The 21,004-nt window shown below is 42.7% G+C and overlaps 2 protein-coding genes across 2 annotated transcripts in view; both read left to right on the forward strand.

The window, feature by feature from the left end:
• Positions 1–11,687, forward strand: part of LOC140736380 (bactericidal permeability-increasing protein-like) — an 85,478-nt gene extending 73,791 nt beyond the window's left edge. Inside the window, exons 15-16 of the mRNA XM_073062363.1 lie at positions 2,303–2,379; positions 11,391–11,687. Of these exons, the coding sequence (XP_072918464.1) occupies positions 2,303–2,379; positions 11,391–11,429 (116 nt within the window). The 3' untranslated portion in view covers positions 11,430–11,687. The remainder of the gene's footprint in view (positions 1–2,302; positions 2,380–11,390) is intronic.
• Positions 11,688–18,476: 6,789 nt separating this feature from the next.
• The window catches only part of cdk5rap1 (CDK5 regulatory subunit associated protein 1), a 37,797-nt gene continuing 35,269 nt past the window's right edge, over positions 18,477–21,004 (forward strand). Inside the window, exons 1-2 of the mRNA XM_073061597.1 lie at positions 18,477–18,784; positions 19,326–19,429. Coding sequence (XP_072917698.1) covers positions 18,496–18,784; positions 19,326–19,429 — 393 coding nt within the window. The 5' untranslated portion in view covers positions 18,477–18,495. The remainder of the gene's footprint in view (positions 18,785–19,325; positions 19,430–21,004) is intronic.

Raw genomic sequence — 21,004 nt, forward strand, 5'->3', positions numbered from 1 at the left:
CAGCTCATTCCAAATACACACCGTCCTTTGCGTCCAGAAGCTGCCCCTGATGTCCCTTTTAAATTTCTTGCCTCTGACCTTAAACCTCTAGCCTCCTGCTTTGACCACCTCACACCACCCCCAGAATAAAAATGATTAAATGTTTTCACTCTGTCGGTGCCCCTCATGAAGTTATATACCTCTATAAGGTCACCCTTTAATCTCCATTGTTCCACAGATTAAAGTCCCAGTCTATGCAGTGACTTCTTGTAACACAACCCACACTGTTACCCCCTCCCCACAACGTCTATGCAACATTTTTGTGAATCTTTTCTGCACACTTTGTAGTTTAATAACATCTTTCCTATAACAAGGTGACAAAAACTGTACAGAATACTCAAAGTGTGATCTCACCATCTTATAGAGCTGCAACATAGCTTCCTGCCGAACTCCTATACTCTGTGAAGGCCTGCATGCCGAACAGCTTCTTCACCACCCTGTCTACCTATGACACTGCTTTCAGCTAACTATGCACTTGTATTCGAGGTCCCTCAATTCCATAACACTCCACAGGGCTTTACTATTCAATGTAAAATTTCTATCCTGATTTGATCTCCTAAGATGCAAAACTTCACATTTATCTGGATTGAAAGCCATTTGCCAATCCTTAGCCCACATACCTAGCCAATTAAGATGCCCTGTAATTTTTTATAACCTTCTGCACTATCAGCAAACTTACTAACCATGAATTCTACACTCACATCCAAATTGTTTATATAAATTACAAACAATAAATTCTCAGCACCAACCCCTCTGGCACACCAATATACAAGTGTCTCCCCCCCCCCCCCTTTACATAGGTAGAGTGTTCCTATGAAATCTTCCTTAAGCCGAAATGGCGTAAAGCGAAGAACCATAAATTTATATGGGAAAAAATTTTTGTAAAAGCGAAAATCCTCTTTGTTATGCAAAAACAGGTTACTAACGTAGGTCTTTTGTAAAAGCAAAGTGGCATAAAGCGAACATTCATAAATTGGGGGACACCTGTACACCATTTCTCCTGTCTTGAGAAACGACTCTCAACCATCACCCTTCACTTCATACCACTGAACCAATAATGGATCCAGCCTGCTATCTCCCCATTAGATCCCTTGTGATCCAACTTTCCAAACAGGGCTGTCATGAAGGACCTAGTCAAAGATCTTGCTAAAGTTCATGTAGACAGCTAGATAAAACAGCCATCTAATGTATATAGGCCCCTCAAAGTTGATAGGGTAATTGAGTAGGCATATGGTGTGCTGGCAAGGATTCAGCTCAAGAGCCACGAAGTGGTGTCATAATTCTTTAAACTCTGGTCAGACAACACTTGGAGTAGTGTGTTCATTTCTGGTTGTTTCATTATAGGAAGGATATCGGATATGGAAGGTTTAAAGAGGATGCAGAGGAGATTTACCAGGATAACGCCTGGATTAGATGGCAAGTCTTATGAAAACAGGTTGAGCAAGCTAGGGCTTTTTGTCTTTGAAGTGAAGGAGGATGCAAGATGACTTAATAGAGATGTACAATATGATAAGAGGCATAGATAGAGTGAATAGCCCAAGACTTTTTCTGAAGTCTTAAATGGCTAATTCAAGGGGGGCATAATTTTAATATGATTGGAGGAATGTATGGGGGGGGGATGTCAGAGGTTGAGTTTTTCTACTCAGACGGTGATGGTGCATGGAACACCCTACTAAGGGTGGTGGTAGAGACAGATACATTAGGGACATATAAAAAAACCTTTCAATGGTCACATGGGTAATAGAAAAATAGAGGGTTATGTAGGAAGGAATGGTTAGATTGATCTCAAAGTAGGTTAAAGGATCAGCAGAACACAGTGAACTAGAGGGTCCTGTCGTGTTCTATGTTTTATCTCATTGTCAAAGCTTACACGTTATTTAAGGTCACTTGCAAAGAATCAATGCTTTCAAGACTGGAAGAAAGATCAGAAAATCGGTGAAATAAATTAATTTTATCAACTTTTGGAAAATCAATATGAAACAATTCATACATTTAATTATGCTTCGTGGCTCCATGCAGTAGTGTCACCAGTTGACAAGATTGCATCCAACATGGTTTTAGGAAGAATGGAGCAAGGCTTTTGAAGAAGGAGGGTGGTTTGGGGGTTGTGGATGACAGGTGCATCCTGAAATGCTTTTAGAAATTGAAACAGAAATAAATTGCAAACAAAAGGTATGGTCAGAACTGTAAGATGGCCTATTGTTAATTTAACGATTAAGCCTATCATACTTATAACTGGCACACAAACTATTGTTTTATGCAGCTGTCCTTGCCAATGGATATTCACTGCCTCTGATAGACCAGATCAAACTTTCCAACATTATTGTACAGCCACATAAGGTAAAGTGAGTTAAGCAAATGGTGCATCTCATATGAAACAATGTACAAAAGCAAAAGGAAATTACAGATGTTGGATATCTGAAATAAAAGCAGAACCTATTTGAATGTCTTAGCATGCCAAACAGCAGTTTCAGATAAAGAAGTAGGTTAGCTTTCATCAGAACATACTGATCAGTAGCACCTGTATTTATTGGCCATGACGGGTGCCATGAGTGATCCAAAACATGATGTCTGCATCAAACAGACACCTCTGAGGCAAACCAGGGCAGGTGCCATTTTGAGAAAGGCATTCACTATGAAGTTGGACGTGGCACTTTTTGGTTTGTGCAAGACTAACATTAGAAAGGAGCAAACCACCCAGTAATTCTTGGTGAATCAGAACCCAATGTGCATGTTTGTCTGCCACAACCTGATGAGCTTCTATGACTATAAAGTAATCCTAATCTTTTTTTTCCAGCAATTTCTAAACCAATATTACAGATATTAAGTCATTACTTAGAAATTGTTCAGTGTCTGGGCATTGCTGACAAGGCCAGAAATGATTGCTCATCCCAAAGTGCCTTTGAGAAGATGAGCCTGCATCAGCTCCTGCAGTCCCTCTGGTGAAGGTACTCGTAGTGTTACTAGATAAGGTTTTCCAAGATTTAGAAAAAGTGACAATGTAGGCGCTGTAATATACACTCACTGGCCACTTTATTAAGTACACCTGCTCGCTAATGAAAAAATATCTAAGCTGCTAATCATTTGACAGCAACTCAATGCACAAAAGCATGTGGACAAAGTCGAAAAGTTCAGTTCTTGTTCAGTCCAAACATCAGAATGGGGAAGAAATGTGATCTAAGTGACTTTGACTGTGGAATGACTGTTGGTGCCAGACTGGATGGTTTGAGTATCTCTGAAACTGCTGATCTCCTGGAATTTTCACACACAACAGTCTCTAGAGTTTATTAAGTTGCAACAAAACATCCAGTGTGCAGCAGTTCTATGAGCAAAAATGCCTTATTAATGAGAGAAGTCAGAGGAGAATGGCCAGACCGGTCCAAGCGGGCAGGAGGGCAACAGTATCTCATTTAACTATGTGTCACAACAGCGTTGTGCAGAAGTGCATCTCTGAACACTCAACAAATCAACTTTGAAGTGAATGGGCTTGTTGGGGTCCAGTCCGGAGCCCGCCTTCCGGGTCTTGCTCTGGTCCGCGGACTCCGGACTCCAGGCCTTGCAGCCAGCCCTCCTGTCACACGGAGCCATTGGATCATTTTGGCTTAAGGAGGTACACCCGTTGCCTCCATCGGGCTGGGGTTTCTGCCTTTTCCTACCCGTTGCCTCCGTCGGGGAGGTCCAGCCAGACTGCCGCTGCCCGGCGGTGGTTCTACCCCTTCCTACCCGTTGCCTCCGTCGGGCAGATCCGGCCGGACTGCCGCTGCCCGGCGGGGGTTCTACCCCTTCCTACCTGTTGCCTCTGTCGGGCAGGTCCGGCCGGACTGCCGCTGCCCGGTGGGAGTTCTGCCCTTTCCACCCATTGCTCCCTAAGGGTTGTGCCCCGCACCTGCCCAGGTGTCCGCGCCTTGCCCAGGCCTCCGTGTTTCCGCCTGGGTGGCGGCCCTGCCCAGGAACCATGTGGCTGCCATGAGGAATCCTCCTGCCCTGCCACGAACAACAGGATCCTCCTGCCCTGCCTGAACACTAGGATCCTCCTGTCTGCCACGAACCCTGGGATCCTCCTGTCTGCCACGAACTCTGGGATCCTCCTGTCTGCCACGAACTCTGGGATCCTCCTGCCCTGCCTGAACACTAGGATCCTCCTGTCTGCCACGAACCCTGGGATCCTCCTGTCTGCCACGAACCCTGGGATCCTCCTGCCTCGTCTGAACACTGGGATCCTCCTGCCTGCCACGAACTCTGGGATCCTCCTGCCTGCCACGAACTCTGGGATCCTCCTGCCTGCCACGAACTCTGGGATCCTCCTGTCTGCCATGAACTCTGGGATCCTCCTGCCTCGTCTGAACTCTGGGATCCTCCTGCCTCGTCTGAACTCTGGGATCCTCCTGTCTCGTCTGAACTCTGGGATCCTCCTGCCTGCCACGAACTCTGGGATCCTCCTGTCTGCCATGAACTCTGGGATCCTCCTGCCTCGTCTGAACTCTGGGATCCTCCTGCCTGCCACGAACTCTGGGATCCTCCTGTCTGCCATGAACTCTGGGATCCTCCTGCCTCGTCTGAACTCTGGGATCCTCCTGTCTGCCACGAACCCTGGGATCCTCCTGCCTCATCTGAACTCTGGGATCCTCCTGCCTCGTCTGAACTCTGGGATCCTCCTGTCTGCCACGAACCCTGGGATCCTCCTGCCTCATCTGAACTCTGGGATCCTCCTGTCTGCCACGAACCCTGGGATCCTCCTGTCTCGTCTGAACTCTGGGATCCTCCTGCCTGCCACGAACTCTGGGATCCTCCTGCCTCATCTGAACTCTGGGATCCTCCTGTCTGCCACGAACCCTGGGATCCTCCTGTCTCGTCTGAACTCTGGGATCCTCCTGCCTGCCACGAACTCTGGGATCCTCCTGCCTCATCTGAACCCTGGGATCCTCCTGTCTCGTCTGAACTCTGGGATCCTCCTGTCTCGTCTGAACTCTGGGATCCTCCTGCCTCATCTGAACCCTGGGATCCTCCTGTCTCGTCTGAACTCTGGGATCCTCCTGTCTCGTCTGAACTCTGGGATCCTCCTGCCTGCCACAAACTCTGGGATCCTCCTGCCTCATCTGAACTCTGGGATCCTCCTGTCTGCCATGAACTCTGGGATCCTCCTGTCTGCCATGAACTCTGGGATCCTCCTGCCTCGTCTGAACTCTGGGATCCTCCTGCCTGCCACGAACCCTGGGATCCTCCTGCCTCATCTGAACTCTGGGATCCTCCTGTCTGCCACGAACCCTGGGATCCTCCTGTCTCGTCTGAACTCTGGGATCCTCCTGCCTGCCACGAACTCTGGGATCCTCCTGCCTGCCACGAACTCTGGGATCCTCCTGCCTGCCACGAACTCTGGGATCCTCCTGTCTGCCATGAACTCTGGGATCCTCCTGCCTCGTCTGAACTCTGGGATCCTCCTGTCTGCCACGAACCCTGGGATCCTCCTGCCCCGCCACGAACACTGGGATCCTCCTGCCTCGTCCGAACTCTGGGATCCTCCCACCTCGCCTGACCTCCGGGATCCAGCCCCGCCTGCATTACCCCTTGCATGCCATGGCATCCCCATCCTGTCCTACCCCTAGTACTTCAGTGTCTGCGTCCTGCATTTGGGTCCAATCCTGCCCCCGTTCCTGACAGGGCTATACAGGGGTGTATCTACGGAAAATAGCGCCTATGGCAAGCGCTGAAATTGCACCCCTGTCCAAACATCTGACACCCACTTGACCAAACATCTGACACCCATCTTTCAGATAATTTTACCACAATATCAGCTCAAAAATAGAAGTCAAGCTCGTTAATCTTTTAATTAACAAATTATGGCACTACATGAAAATTATAACTGCTTCCTTGCTTTCAGTGATGCAAATTGGTCTATGATGTGATCAAAGTCTGTTTTTTCAGTTTCTTCTCTTTCTACACTCAGCAGAGCAAGATCGCAGAGTCTGCCTTGACCCATGGAGGCTCTCAAATATGAAAGTATTAGTTTTAACTTTCTGAATGATTTCTCACAGCTGGCGATGGAAACTGCGATGGTTAGCATTATCTGAATAGCAATGCGAAGATTGGGGAAGATGCTCTCATCTCCATACTGAACAATAAATTCAAGAAGCTCTTCAGGTCTTGATATTTTCATGTTGACCTGCCTTGATAGCAATATTCTGCAGTCCAAAATTTCTTCATATAGCTGCTGTCCATCAACATCAGAGCTGTATGATTCACCCAAATTTTCGCACTTCTTCTTTAGGTCGTTACTGTCAGTGCCGTAACACAGTCCCTCAACATCGAGAAGGAACCCAAACTTGGTGTCAGTGTCAGGCAAATGAGCAAACATTTCATCCATTTCTCTGTGAAGATAGTCGAGTGTTCCCCTCATGACTCTTTCCATTTCCTCCTTAGCTGTTAACCCAGCATCTCTCGAGTTCTCATCAGCCATTCGTTTCTTTCGTCTTTGATGTCTTTCAACTTCAATATTCCATTCTTGACAGAGACCGACTCATTCTTTGAGTGACTCACTGACCAACACTTCTCTTTCATCATAAAAATGATCTTGGAGGACTTTCAAATTCAGGGCAGCATTGTGGAAGTCCATGCTAGGATCCAGCAGCCTCTTTTGAATACAGTCAATGCGAATGAGTACTTTGTTCCAAAATCCTAGCAAAATCAGAAAATCGTAACTCAACATGTGGTTGTACAGCTGCCTTATGTCACTTCTTGTTTCACTGGTCTTGTTTTCATTGTCTATCATGTCCTGGAGAACTTGAAATATCTCCTCAAGGTACTTGTTGACAGGCTTCACTGCTTCTGTCTTTGCACTCCACCTGGTTTCAGACTCCGACTTAACGACCACAGGCACTGCGTTTTTGGGTTTTTCCCAGCGCTGTGTTGAACGAGAGAAAAACACGTAGAGAGCTTCGATGGTTTCAAAAAATGTGACCATCATTGCATCCTGCTTGGCTGCATGTACATCCACTAAGTTGAGTGAGAGATTGTTGCAATTCACAAACACTGCCAGGTTGTTTTTCTCACTTACTCTTTGATGAACACTACTTATGTGTCCAGCCATCACAGCAGTGTTGTCATAGCACTGTGACCAACAATCTTGTAACTCCATTTTATCCTTCTCTAGCTGTTTCAAGACATCTTCAACCAATCTCTCAGCATCCTTCTGGCTTATCTGGATAAAACCAAGGAAGGACTCTCTAACACGGACTGTTTTCCTCTCAACATCAACTTCCACATACCTCACTACTTCTGATATCTGCTCACAATGTGCCTGATCAGGAGTGGAGTCGAACATGAGATCACAGTAGAGGTGTCTCTCTCCCCCACCCCCCCCCACAAAGATAGAGCATTCCTATGAAACCTTTTTTAAGCCAAAATAGTGTAAAGCAAAGAACCATAAATTTATATGGGAAAATTTTTCGTAAAAGCAAAAATCCTCATTGTAATGCAAAAACAGGTTACTAATGTAGGTCTTTTGTAAAAGCAAAGTGGCGTAAAGCGAACATTCGTAAAGCAGGGGACACCTGTACTTGGCTTTACAAATGCTTCTCAGTAAAATCAGGTGAACAATGGATGCCATCATGTGGATGAATTCGTTCTGGACACCCAGTGAAAGATAAGACGTGGATCCAGGATGACTTTCCAAATGAGTGAGGTGTTCTTTTATGACAGGGTCAAAGATGGCCAGTAGTTTCAATAAGCCAAGGAAATTTCCCACATTGGAGTCATCATCTAACTGAAGTGACTCCCTATGTCCTTGCAAAGCCAGGTTCTGAGTCGCAAGGAATTTTATGCAGTGAAGGATTCTCGTCAAGATATCACGCCACTTCTGCTTTTCCTTCTCAATCTGTGACTGAAATACCGCATCAACAACTCCTCTGTCTCCTGCTAAATTTCTTTTCACTGTGTGAAGCATTCCCAATAATTCTTGGCATTTTCATGAACACTAATCCTTTCAGGTGCTTTCCAGTGGTTGAATTCACTTTCCTGCTCCAATGAGGATTGATGGTCTGACCAGGAATAGAGAAGACAAGAGATACAAAATGCAGACTTTTTAAAAGGGGAATAGACCAGCCATGAGCGAGTCACTTCCTCGTCTCGACCACTTCCCAATTTCCTCTTGAACCAAGTTTTGTTCATTGAGTGATTATTTGTTGGTAGGAAAGGCCCCTCACTGTTCTGGAAATACTTCGAACCCAGCTTTATTATTTATGTTCTCAACGCGTCAGGCAGAACTGCTTTTCCAGTATCCTTGTTGAACTTCAGAAGTCCAATGTCATGCTGTTCAATCACTTCTGGTATGACAGTTCGAGGCTCTTTGACACCATCCAGTTCACTAGGTTCAGTGTCATCAGGTTCAATCTCGTCAGGTAAAATCTCGTCAATAAACTCAACATCACCACCACCACCATTGTCTTTCCCTCCTGTCATGTCCATGTTCTCTGTGGCAGCCTCACACTTAATCTCGTCATACTCGGATTTATCTGACTTGACTTCCTCCTCAGCTTGTGATGCATTTGTACTTGATCCACCTTCGGATTCTAACAAACTTGTAGCAGGTGCAGGCGACTCCATGGAACATGTCCAACTACTTGTTCCAGGCTTTTCAAAGAAGGGCATGAAGAACTTGCTCGACTTCTTGGCTTCCTCCGCCTCCAACTTTCGTCTCTTCTGTCCTTCAGCTCCACTTTCCTTCTTCTTTGTGAAGAAACGTTTCATGGTCTTCTTACACAATGCTCTGAAATAAGGCCATCCTAGTGCTTCTCACCCATGATAATCAAAGACAGATCATACATCTGAAGAAAATTCTTTTTTCACTATCCAAGGATAGAATGTCTGACTTTAATAGAAACTGCTCAGTGGTGCCCCCCCCCCCCCTTCAAGTGGCACCTAGGGCACATGCCATACCTTAGATACGCCACTGGGGCTATAGCAGTAGAAAACCACAAAAGTACAGTGAGTGGCCACTTTATTAGGTGCGGAACAAGCCACCGAACATACTAGAAATGACGGAGGTGCAAAGTCCCTCTCTACACCCACACTTCTGAGGTTGTTGCCGTTAATTTTGTGTCCTGTTAGTATATGACATCCCAAAATGCGTTGCCTCACACTTGTTGATTATAAAAGCTGATACCCACTATACCATATCTACTGAATTTTAAAATATTTCTGGTACAAGAATTTTGCTGCATGCATTCATTACACAACCTTGCAAAGGTTTTCAAGACCACTGACTTTATTGAAATAAATACTTTACACATGGACTTGTTAATTAAAAACAAATTATTTTTGTGTACAAATCACCACTTGGGCACATTCGAAGAGGGTCTCAGACAAATGTCGACTGCTGATAATTTGAATCAGCAACCTCCCCATTGCATCACTTCCCTTTTAAAACCTGTAACAAAAACTTTATTTTAGAATGCACATTAAAAATGGAATTTAATTCAGAATGTCTCCATGACATTTTCTTTAAAGTATTTTGAGATTTTATGTTAAGTTTGATTTTGCATTAAACTGTGTGTATACTTCCAAATTCCCAACTCCGTGCTGTAAATTTTAATGCAGTCAATTATAAATTCGGTCAGCTTAAGGAGTCAGTCGTGGTAACGGTTTCAGACCCATAGGGGTCACTATTGTACTGATTGTGATTTTGAATGAAATATTTACTGTATAATGAATGAACAGTCTTTGAATTAGAAAATTTCGCTCATAAACAGAAAGACTGATGTTATCACTGCTGTCCTTATTTTGAATGTATTAAATAGAATTTTATATTATGTCAATTGCAATTTTAACATTCATTGGCTGTTTAACTTTTTTCTTCCAAATGTATCAGTTGTTAGTGTGCCTCCACTGACACAGACAGCCAGACATACTTTATTGATCCCAAGGGAAAGTGGGTTTTGTTACAGCTGCACCAACCAAGAATAGTGTAGAAATATAGCAATATAAAACCATAAATAATTAAATAATAATAAGTTAATCATGCCAAGTGGAAATAAGTCCAGGACCAGCCTATTGGCTCAGGGTGTCTGACACTCCGAGGGAGGAGTTGTAAAATTTGATGGCCACAGGTAGGAATGACTTCTTATGATGCTCAGTGTTACATCTCGGTGGAATGAGTCTCTGGCTGAACATACTCCTGTGCCTAACCAGTACATTATGGAGTGGATGGGAGTCATTGTCCAAGATGGCACGCAACTTGGACAGCATCCTCTTTTCAGACACCACTGTCAGAGAGTCCAGTTCCACCCCCACAACATCACTGGCCTTAAGAATGAGTTTGTTGATTCTGTTGATGTCTGCTACCCTCAGCCTGCTGCCCCAGCACACAACCGCAAACATGATAGCACTGGCTACCACAGACTTGTAAAACATCCTCAGCATCGGCCGGCAGATGTTAAAGGACCTCAGTCTCCTCAGGAAATAGAGACACATTGGTTTTCTGATCATTTCAGAAAGTTTATTCATTTTTCACTAGTTTTCTCCTTTTGCCTTTGATTCTTCACATTCATGGGTATTAGGTGTCCTTTGTTACATCAAACAATGGTTATTCTTAATGGAAACAGAAAGTATGCAGCAGGTTATGTAGGAGACAGAAAAGCTAACTCTGTTTTATGCCTTCACAGCTGTATTACCTATGTATTTCCAATTTCTTCTGCTTTTAGTTCAGATTTCCAGTGTCAGTTGATTTTTTTTTGCCATTCTTAATTCAACAATTAAAACGTTTTCTTTATATTAGCAGTAAACTATTGAGGAGTTGGGATGGTGCACTTTCTGAGTGACCTGGCAAATGATGGGACACAACTGAATGAAAAAAAAAGATATGTGCTCATATTTTAGTATTAGATAATATGGAAACAAAACAGGTCAAAGTAGCTAACACAGTATACAGATTAGATATGATTTAACTTACAGTGGAAAATCTTTAAAGGATAGATGACTTAATCAGACTTATTTTATATTACAGCAAGAATAATATCAGTTATTTTGCCAGCAGATACAGTAAGACAGGACAACTGAGTGTAAGAATTTGATTAAGGGAGATATTGTAAATAATTCTCAATTGTGAAAGCTGATTCTATTCTGCAGTGAGAAAGTTTGCTTAAATGAAGTTTGAAAATACGTACTATGAAGTATAATAAAAAATACAAGTACACAGATTTCCCCCAGTGCATTAGACTCAATATAAAAATATTCATGTGTGAAATAATTTTACTACTAAAGACTAAGAGGTAAACGCTTCCATGATTATTAAAATCTGTAATGTAAAAGTAAATATAACCAGTGCCATGTGCTTACTGAGTTTCTTTTTTATACTTTAGAACTTCCTTCTGTTTGCCACAGATATCACCTATTATTGAACATCAACTGATTTGCCTCACAGAGTCAGCAGTCGTTAGCTGAAACATTGGGAAGAAATGACTTCAATCTTCCTTGTTTAGAACCATGTTTACCTGAAGCTCTTCTTCATTGCAATTCACACACCTAAATTAAACACTTCAATATTTTTTAATTATTTTACTATAATTACCAATGACAGAAGGCTCATAATAAATGTGCCCATGCAGTACTGCAGACATGTAAATTTGGAATAAGAAATGTTCTCAATGAATAAAGAGATCTCCATTTTTTAGCATTAAAAATAAAAAATGATTCTGACTTTAGAAGTATGTTATGCTTTCATTGGCTTCAATTGCTTCACTAAACTGAATGCAATATCCAACACACTCTGTGGATTTTTGATGGATTCATAACTACATGTTTCCAGATAAACATTTGTCATTGCATTTATAGCCATCATTCTCTTTGTCAGCACTTATGACTGCTTGTGCAATCACTTTCGCTGTTTTTAGTAGATTAATACAAGGCTCTCTCTTCTGGTAAAGCAACAATGATAACTTCTGGCTTCTATGTTTATTGAATAACCTCTACAGAGAATCTATGGCATCAATGAGCAGTTCAAGCAGCAGAGAGGCTCTTTAACCAACTAAAAGAAAGCACTTTCACTGAGTTATAGAGAGTGTAAAATAGTAGAAATTTAAGTAGTAGAAATGAACTTTTAAATCATCATGAAGAACAAAAATGATTAAGAGAAAGAAAAATTATTCAAATTACATTTTTAATTTATACCATTAGAATTATAGAGTACACAAACAGCCTCGTGACCATGCTGACCATCAAGTTCCCACCTATACTAATTCCATTTCTACCCGGTCTGTAAACTTCGGTGCCTTGGCGATTGAATTGTTCATCCAGATACCTTTCAGGTGTTGTGAGAGCACTTGCCTCCACTACCTTCACAGGCAGTGCTTTCCAGATTACAGCACCATCAGGGTGAAAATAAAAATCACCTTATACCTGTGTCTTCATTGTCCCATTATAGGGAATAGTCTCTAACTATTTATCCCTTTACAAACCTGTATGCCTCTATCAGCATACTATTACCCCCCCCCCCCCACCTACCAAAAGAAACACACACACACACACACCTCAATGTGTCTTATTCCACTCATTTTCAGGAATGGCTGAAACTGTTCCACCATGAACTGTGGTTCATTGCCTCTGACTAAATGCTCTGGAACACCAGTCCTTGAGAAGAGGCTTCTCAACACATCAGCAGTGTGTAAGGCTCTAGAGGAGGCCACTTCCGACCACTTTGTAGCTGCATCCACTACTAAGAAATCGGTGCCCGTGAATGATCTGGCAAAATCCGCATGAATCCTGTGCCAAGGCAATGCAGGCCATTCCCAGGAATGAAATGGTACTGCTCTTGGCATCTTCTGGACATGTGGCATTCCGCACAGCGCACAGCAAGCTACTCGACCTGCTGATCAATCCCAGGCCACCACGCAAAGCTTTGCACCAACACTTACATTTAAACCACTCCTAGATGACTGGCAACACTTTAGCTCTCAGCTTGGATGGTAGAACAATTTTCAATCTCCACATAAGGCAACCTCCATCTAGGGCAAATATGTCCCAGCGCAGAGTATTATCTCAGAGTATTTCAGTCTGAGTATTATCAGTCTCAGAGAACTTTGCTCTGGGTGTCGGATGTGGGAATCCTCCAGTCTCCCAGATGGCCACATCTGCACCAAGATGCAGCTCCTGAGAGACCCTGTTAGGGATCTGGAGCTGTGGCTTGATGATCTACAGCTTATTAGGGAGAGTGAACGGGAGATAGAGAGGAGCTACAGGGAGTTAGTCACCCTGAGGCTGCTGGAGTTAGATAAGTGGGTGATGGTCAGGGAAGCGAGGGAAAGAGCTCAGATAGTAGAGAGGACCCCTGTGGCCATCCCCCTCAGAAATCGTTATCTTGTTTTGGATGCGGTTGAGGGGGATGATCTGACAGAGGACGACCACAGCAATCGGATCTCTGGCACTGAGCCTGGTTCTGTGGAACAGAAGGGAAAGAGGAAGATGAGGAATGCAGTAGTGAGGGGAACAGACAGGAGGTTCTATCAGTCTTATAGAGATACCCGCATAGTACATTGCCTCCCAGGTGCCAGGTACGGGAAGGCTCGGATCGGGTGTAGAGTATTCTGAAAGGAGAAGGTGAACAGCCAGAAATCTTAGTACATGTTGGTACGAATGACATAGGTAGAAAAAGGGAGGAGGTCCTGAAGAGAGAATTCAGGCAGTTTGGTAGGAAGCTGAAAGGCAGGACCTCTAGGGTAGTAATCTCAGGATTGCTGCCTGTGCCACGTGCTGGCGAGTGCAAGAATAGCATTATCAGGCATATTACTGTGTGGCTGAGAGACTGGTATAGGGGGCAGGACTTCAGATTCCTGGATCACTGGGGGTTCTTTCGGGGGGAATTACGACCTGTACAAAAAGGTCGTTTTTGTTACAAAAAGGTTACACCTAAACCCAAAGGGATCCAATATCCTAGCGGGCACATTTAATAGAACCGTTAGGGAGGGTTTGGCAGTGGTATGGGAACCGGAGTGATAGGGCTGAGGAAGAAAACAGAAATAAATCAAAGATAGCGTGCAACAGAGATGATAGAAAGAACAGGCAGGAGATGAGGCTTAATCAAAGCCAGCGGCAGGAGTTACAGGGCAATAGAGGTGTGGTACAGTTAAATCAGAAAGCAACAAATACTGGATAGAGGGTGTTGTATATGAATGCACACAGCATAAGGAATAAAATGGACGATCTTGAAATTCAGCTACAGTTTGGCAAATATGATGTTGTGGCCATCTCTAAAAGTCAGTTAAAGGATGGCTGCCATTGGGAGCTGAACGTCCAAGGATATATGGTGTATCGGAAAGATAGGTTAGTAGGCAGAGGGGGTGCTGTGGCTCTGTGTGTAAGAAATAATATTAAATCATTAGAAAGAGATGGCATAGATTGAGTTAAGAAATGACAAGGGTAAAAGGAACCTTATGGTCTTATTGCCAATAAGGGTATAGCAACATTACATCATAAATTCTGGTTAGGTGTTCATTATTTCATTGTCTTCTCAATGGTAACACTTGGTTTCAAAATCTGCAGATCTTACTGAGGGAACAATAAGATCCCTCTGCACAGAGTAGTGGAAGATGGTGACTTAATTGCGCTTGCAAAGAAATTCTAAATGGTTTTCCCCTATGAAACAACAATAAGATCCTTTTCATACATACAAAATGAACGTAGAAACACAGGAGATTGCAAATGCTGGAATCTGCAGCAACAAACAACCTGCTGGAGGAAATCAACAAGTCAAGGAGCATCTGTAGGGGGGTGGAGAGATTGTTGATGTTCTGACTTGAAACCTTACATCAGGACAAGGAGCGGACAGGAAAGATGGGCAGTATAAATAGGGGGATAAATAAAATAGGAGCTAGTAGGGGATTGCTCAAAAATTTCTATCCCCCTGCCCACCCTCAGATATTAATCGAGCTACTGTGTTCCTCTAAAAGTTTGTTTGTTGATACAAACTTAATTTATTTTCTCCCCATGCTCCAACAAAGTTGACAAAAGTTGTTCATCACAAGACACCCTTCAGCCTGAGATGTGTTACCACCCTGAACCATTCCAGAATTTGTAACTTTGGAGAAAAGAAATACTGATCAGCTTTCAAGGATTATCCCGAGTTTCCAATGCCTGTCACTCCAATGAAAGCTCAATGAACAGCTTCTCAACTTCCCATTAAACACTTAATAGATCTTGGGATTCAATGATGAATTCAATAATCTCAGAAAACTGTCATTTCATAACATTGCATTTGCCTTCCTTACTACTGTCTCAACCTGCAAGTTAACGTTTAGGGAATCCTGGACTAGGACTTTTTACACTTCCAATTTCTGAGTTCACTCCCAGTTTAAAAAATAGTCTACACCTTTATTCCTTCTATTAAAGTGCATAACAAGCTCAGTTATAATTGATATCTGTACCCAGATGGAACTCCTGAGGTGCTACTGTTGCCATGAGGCCTGCTAGCCAGCTGCTCTCTCATGCCTCTGTAGTTAGCTTTATTCAACTGTAATTCCAAGATATCCAACTTTAGCTTCTCCCTCTCAAATTCAAGTCTATCATATTATGATCACTGCTTCATAAGAGATCTTTTTTCTTAAGCTCCCTAATCAAATCTGCATCATTACATAACACCCAGTGCAGACCTGTCTGGACCACAAGCTGCTCGAAAAAGCCATCTCATAGACATTCTACAAATTCTTTCTCTTGGTATTCAGCACCTACCTGAATTTACCAATTCACCCATGACCATTGTAACATCGCTCTTTTTACATGCATTTTCTACCCCACATGCTGGCTACTGTTCAGATGCCTGCATATAACTCCCACCATTTTCAACTTCTCACTGCTACAGGCAGAAGTTCCCACTTGCTTCAGAAAGGCAACAATTATACCAGTGCCAAAGAAGAATAATGTGGGCTGCCTTAATGACTATCGCCCGGTAGCATTCTCATTGACAGTGATGAAATGCTTTGAAAGGTTGGTTATGACTAGACTGAACTCCTGCCTCAGCAAGGACCTGGACCCATTGCAATTTGCCTAACATCACAATAGGTCAACAGCAGATGCAATCTCCATGGCTCTTCACATGGCTTGAGATTACCTAGACAACACAAACACCTACATCAGGATGCTGTTCATCAAATATAGCTCAGCATTTAATACTATCATTCCCAGTCCTGATAGAGAAGTTGCAGAACCTGAGTCTCTGTACCTCCCTCTGTAATTGGATCCTCAACTTCCCAACCGGAACACCACAATCTGTGCAGATTGGTGATAACATATCCTCTTCAATGATGATCAACACTGGCGCACCTCAGGGGTGTGTGCTTAGCCCACTGCTCTACTCTCTGTATACACATGGCTGTGTGGCTAGGCATAGCTCAAATACCATCTACAAATTTGCTGACGATACAACCATTGTTGGTAGAATCTCAGGTGGTGACAAGAGGGCATACAGGAGTGAGATATGCCAATTAGTGGAATGGTGCCACAGCAACAGTATTGTTGCCAATACTGATATTGGCACTCAATATCAGTAAGACAAGAGAGCTGATTGTGGACTTCAGGAAGGATCAGAAGTGGAGAGAGTGAGCAGCTTCAAGTTCCTGGGTGTCAAGATCTCTGAGGATCTAACTTGGTCCCAACATATTAATGTAATCATAAAGAAGGCAAGACAGCAGCTATACTTTATTAGGAGTTTGAAGCGATTTGGCATGTCAACAAATATACTCTAAAATTTCTATAGATGTAATGTGGAGAGCATTCTGACAGGCTGCTAGTATGGAGGGGCTTCTGCACAGGACACAGGAGCAAAAAAAGCTGCAGAAGATTGAAAATCTAGTTAGCTCCATCTTGGGCACTAGCCTACAAAGTACTCAGGACATCTTTAGGGAGCGGTGTCTCAGAAAAGCAGTGCCCATTATTAAAGACCTCCAGCACCCAGGGCATGTCCTTTTCTCACTGTTACCATCAGGTAGTAGGTACAGAAGCCTGAAGGCACACACTCAGCAATTCAGGAACAGCTTCTTCCTCACTGCCATCCGATTCCTAAATGAATATTGAAGCTTTGGACACTAGCTCACTTTTTTAATATACAGTATTTCTGTTTTTGTACATTTTAATAATCTACTCAATATACGTAATTGATTTACTTATTTATTATTATATTTTATTTTATTTATTATTTTTTCTCTCGCTGCTAGATTATGTATTGCATTGAACTGCTGCTGCTAAGTTAATAAATTTCACATTGTATAAACCTGATTCTGATTCTGGTCGTTTTACCCTGACAGTTTCTTAACTCTACATCTTCTTATCCTATGTCACTTCTTCCTAAGGAATTGATTTCATTGTTTATCAATAAAGCCACCCACCTCCCTGATCTCTCAATATAATGTGTATCCTTCGATGTTAAGCTCCCTTTTGTGCTCTTCTTTCAACCACGACTCAGTGATGCCCAAAACGTCATCCCTGCCAATTTCTAATTGTGCTACAAGACAATCTCCATTATTTTGCATATTGTGTGCATTCAAATATAACACCTCCAGTCCTGTATTCAGCAGCATTTAGGAAGCATCCTGTGCTTTTGGTACACATATAAACCAAAACTTTAAAAGAAGTTTCAACTTCCTAAGCGTCAACACCTTAGAGAAACCAACAAGTTAATGAAATCACAAAGAAAGCATGCCAGTTGCTGTTCTTCATTAGGAACCAGAGTAGGTTTGGTATGTCACTTAAAGACTAGCAAATTTCTACAAATGTACCAAGGAGAACTTTCAAAGCCCGGTATGGAGACGCCAATGCACCAGATCTAATGAGACCACAAGGTGTTGCAGACTCAAGTCATTTCTCTCCACCAACGAGAACACCTTAAAAAAGTGGTGCCAAAAGGCGGCAGCATTCAACATTAAAGACCTTCACCATCAAAAGCACTCAATGTTTTAGGAACAACTTCTTCCACTCGGCTATCAGATTTCTGTATAGTCCGTTAACCCATGAACAGTACCTCACTATCTCTTTCGGCACTATTTATCATTTTAATTTATAGTCAAATTATACATTTGCATTATACTACTTCTGCAAAACATCAAAAATGTTATATAAGTCAAGAGATAATAAAACCTGATTCTGCAATCCTGCCCCGTCAATAGATATGTCCCGCAGCGTCGACTATTTATTTCCCTCTACAAATGTTGGCTGACCTACTGAATTCCTCCTGCAGTTTATGTGTGTGGCTTAAAGTCTCCAGTATCTGCAGCACATCTAGTGTCTTTGACGGGTCACCGATATAGACATGGCAGTACGCCAGAGTTGGGTGCACTAGCGGGACGGGAGAGCGGGAAAACGGTCTTCCTTTACCAAGATGGCGGCCAAAAGGCTAACGACGCTCCTTGTCAAATTCACGTCCCAATCACAAGATCTCGCGATGGCACGACGCGGTTGTCGAGGGAGGCGCTAACTGTTGCCATGAGGCCTGTTGAGTCTGTAAGCCGGTTGTTCTATTCTAGCCCAGTGGCTTTGAGGGGCAGTTTGAGATGGGCACCCCGAATTTTGGCGGCCAAGCCCGCCACCGCGATCCGACGCCGACCGCCTCCAGGCGTTGTTCCGTTGGCCAGTCTATCAGATGGGCCTGGTCTCCGGGAGTTCCTTCGGTCGTCGGCCGGGAGCGGGGCAGCGGTGACAGTAAAATGTCCTGAAGAAGAGTCGCCGCCCCCCTACCTGAACGGGGAGCCGGAGCCAGCTGGCGATAGAACCGGTGAGTGCCCCTGCTCCTGCCTCATAATTAACCTTCCGGCTGTCCACATCGCCGCCCACACCCACTTTGAAGTAGAATTCACTTTCAAACCTCTTTGTATCCTTGATATTCATTAAAACATCTGGTCAAATTCAAATTACAACTTTTGGTTCTTTTACTTTGATTGCCGAGGCCAATCATAGATATAATTTGTGTCGTGTTTTCTGTATGTTTTGAAGAATCAAATTGAGAAGGTACTGGATAGATTAGAACAAGCTTGTGTCCTTACAGAGACCAACCAGAGTGGCTGAGCTACTTGAATACAGTTTTGTATTTAAGGCGAATAAGTCAACTGCAAATCAAACCATGAATTAAGACTAGCATCTGCTAGCCACCTTACGTCTTGTACATGTGGTGAAACATGTATAAACCAGATTTCTTCCATCCCTAGAGGTTGGAAGAATGCTCCTTATAACTCAGTGACACTTGTCAAAGGGACGATACATGATTCTGGTTTTGATCCTTGACTCTAACATTTGATTCGTTTTATTGTTATTTTCAGTTTACTTTGAAACCTATGGGTGTCAAATGAACGTAAGCGACACAGAAATTGCTTGGTCTATCCTCCAGAAAAATGGCTATAAGAAAGTCAACAGCTGTGCAGAGGTAATCTGGATTGTCATAAATTCATTATTAATTATCATTACTAACTATAGCTATTATTTGCATATATAGAACGTTATAGTTTATTTATTTTTGAAAGTAAAGTGCTAAGATTAACTGTAATGTTAAAATAAGCTGTCATCGTTTGGTGTGGGTTAGATGAGAACAATGACTGAAGTTAACTGTTAAGAATAAGGTCAGTGACTGCCTTCTTTGCATCAGATTGTCAGACCAGAGTTTAATTTTGCATTTACTCTTTTTTCTTAAATCTCAAAATGCTGGTAAATATCAGAAAACAAACACTCAGAGCTTCCTCGGCTTAATTTTATTAGCTGGACATAACATTTCAAGGTAGTCACCATTTTCTGTAACAACTGTCTTCTCACCATGGTTAATCCAGTAGAAGGAATGCTGCATTATTTCTCACAGTTCTCAGATCATTCTTGTTTATTAACCTGGATGAGACTCGCAATAATCTGCCTGCCTGCTTTCCTGCTTCCATACTCCTTAAGATAAAATGTAACCGCCATGTTATCTCCTATATTGTCAGCAGTGCAAAGCATTCCCCTGGCCGTTGTAGGCTATTGCTTCTAATATACTCAAATGTTAATATCCCCTTAGCTTTACCACAATCCTATTCTTTGGCTTGAACATGTCTGCTTACTGCAGCTTTCTAAAATCCCCTCTTGATACACCTTTGTGCCTCTTTCTCCAAGTTTCTTATCTATCTTGCTGCTCAATAATAATAAGTCATGCATCCTTTTTGTGGTTTTGAAAACAAAAATTTCAAAATTGCATGGTATTCACATTAACATCTTTTATGTTTAGTAAATGTGTATGTGTCCTCTAATATACTTTCAATTTGTTTTTGTTTGTAACTATACAGACTAGAAAAACGTATACAGGACTTATTTTAGTATTACAGTATGTGGCAAAATAAAACTTGGACGGGCTTTATAATCAACAACATGTTTCTGCATGAATCAGTCGTGCAGTGCATTATAGAACTGTTAATAATGCAGTTATTAACAGGTTCAAAAATGTACTTGCTTTTGTGGAAAGCCATCTAAATTATTCCTGATGAAGGGTCTCGGCCTGAAACGTTGGCTACTGTTTTCTCACGGATGCTGCCTGACCTGCTGAGTTCTTCCAGCGTTGTGTACATATTCTTTGATCCACAGCATCTGCAGTTGTATTTTTGTGTCTAAATTATTGTCGTGTTGCAGCATGACTTCAGTTTGAGCAGCTTTGCAGCTACAGGAGACTGCCACACAATGTTCCCTCTAATTTGTAATGACCAGTGTACGCAAAAATCTTGTGCTGTACAATTTTTTGACCAATGAAGACAATGTGGGCATGAATAATTTCTTCAATAAAAACAGCATAAATAAGCCAGTTCTAAAATCTGCAGACAAATCATCACACATTCATCTTTGTCAACACTGTATCAGAAACCAGAAGAGGAAATGTAATTGTGTATGATCGTGAAATATACCTAACCTGCCAACAAAGTTGAGGGTGACAACCTTTTGTGTGCAATTTAAATACCTTTGTGCTCTAGTAGCAAAAGATGTATAC

Source organism: Hemitrygon akajei, chromosome 11, assembly GCF_048418815.1.
Source record: "Hemitrygon akajei chromosome 11, sHemAka1.3, whole genome shotgun sequence".
Lineage (NCBI taxonomy): Eukaryota > Metazoa > Chordata > Chondrichthyes > Myliobatiformes > Dasyatidae > Hemitrygon > Hemitrygon akajei.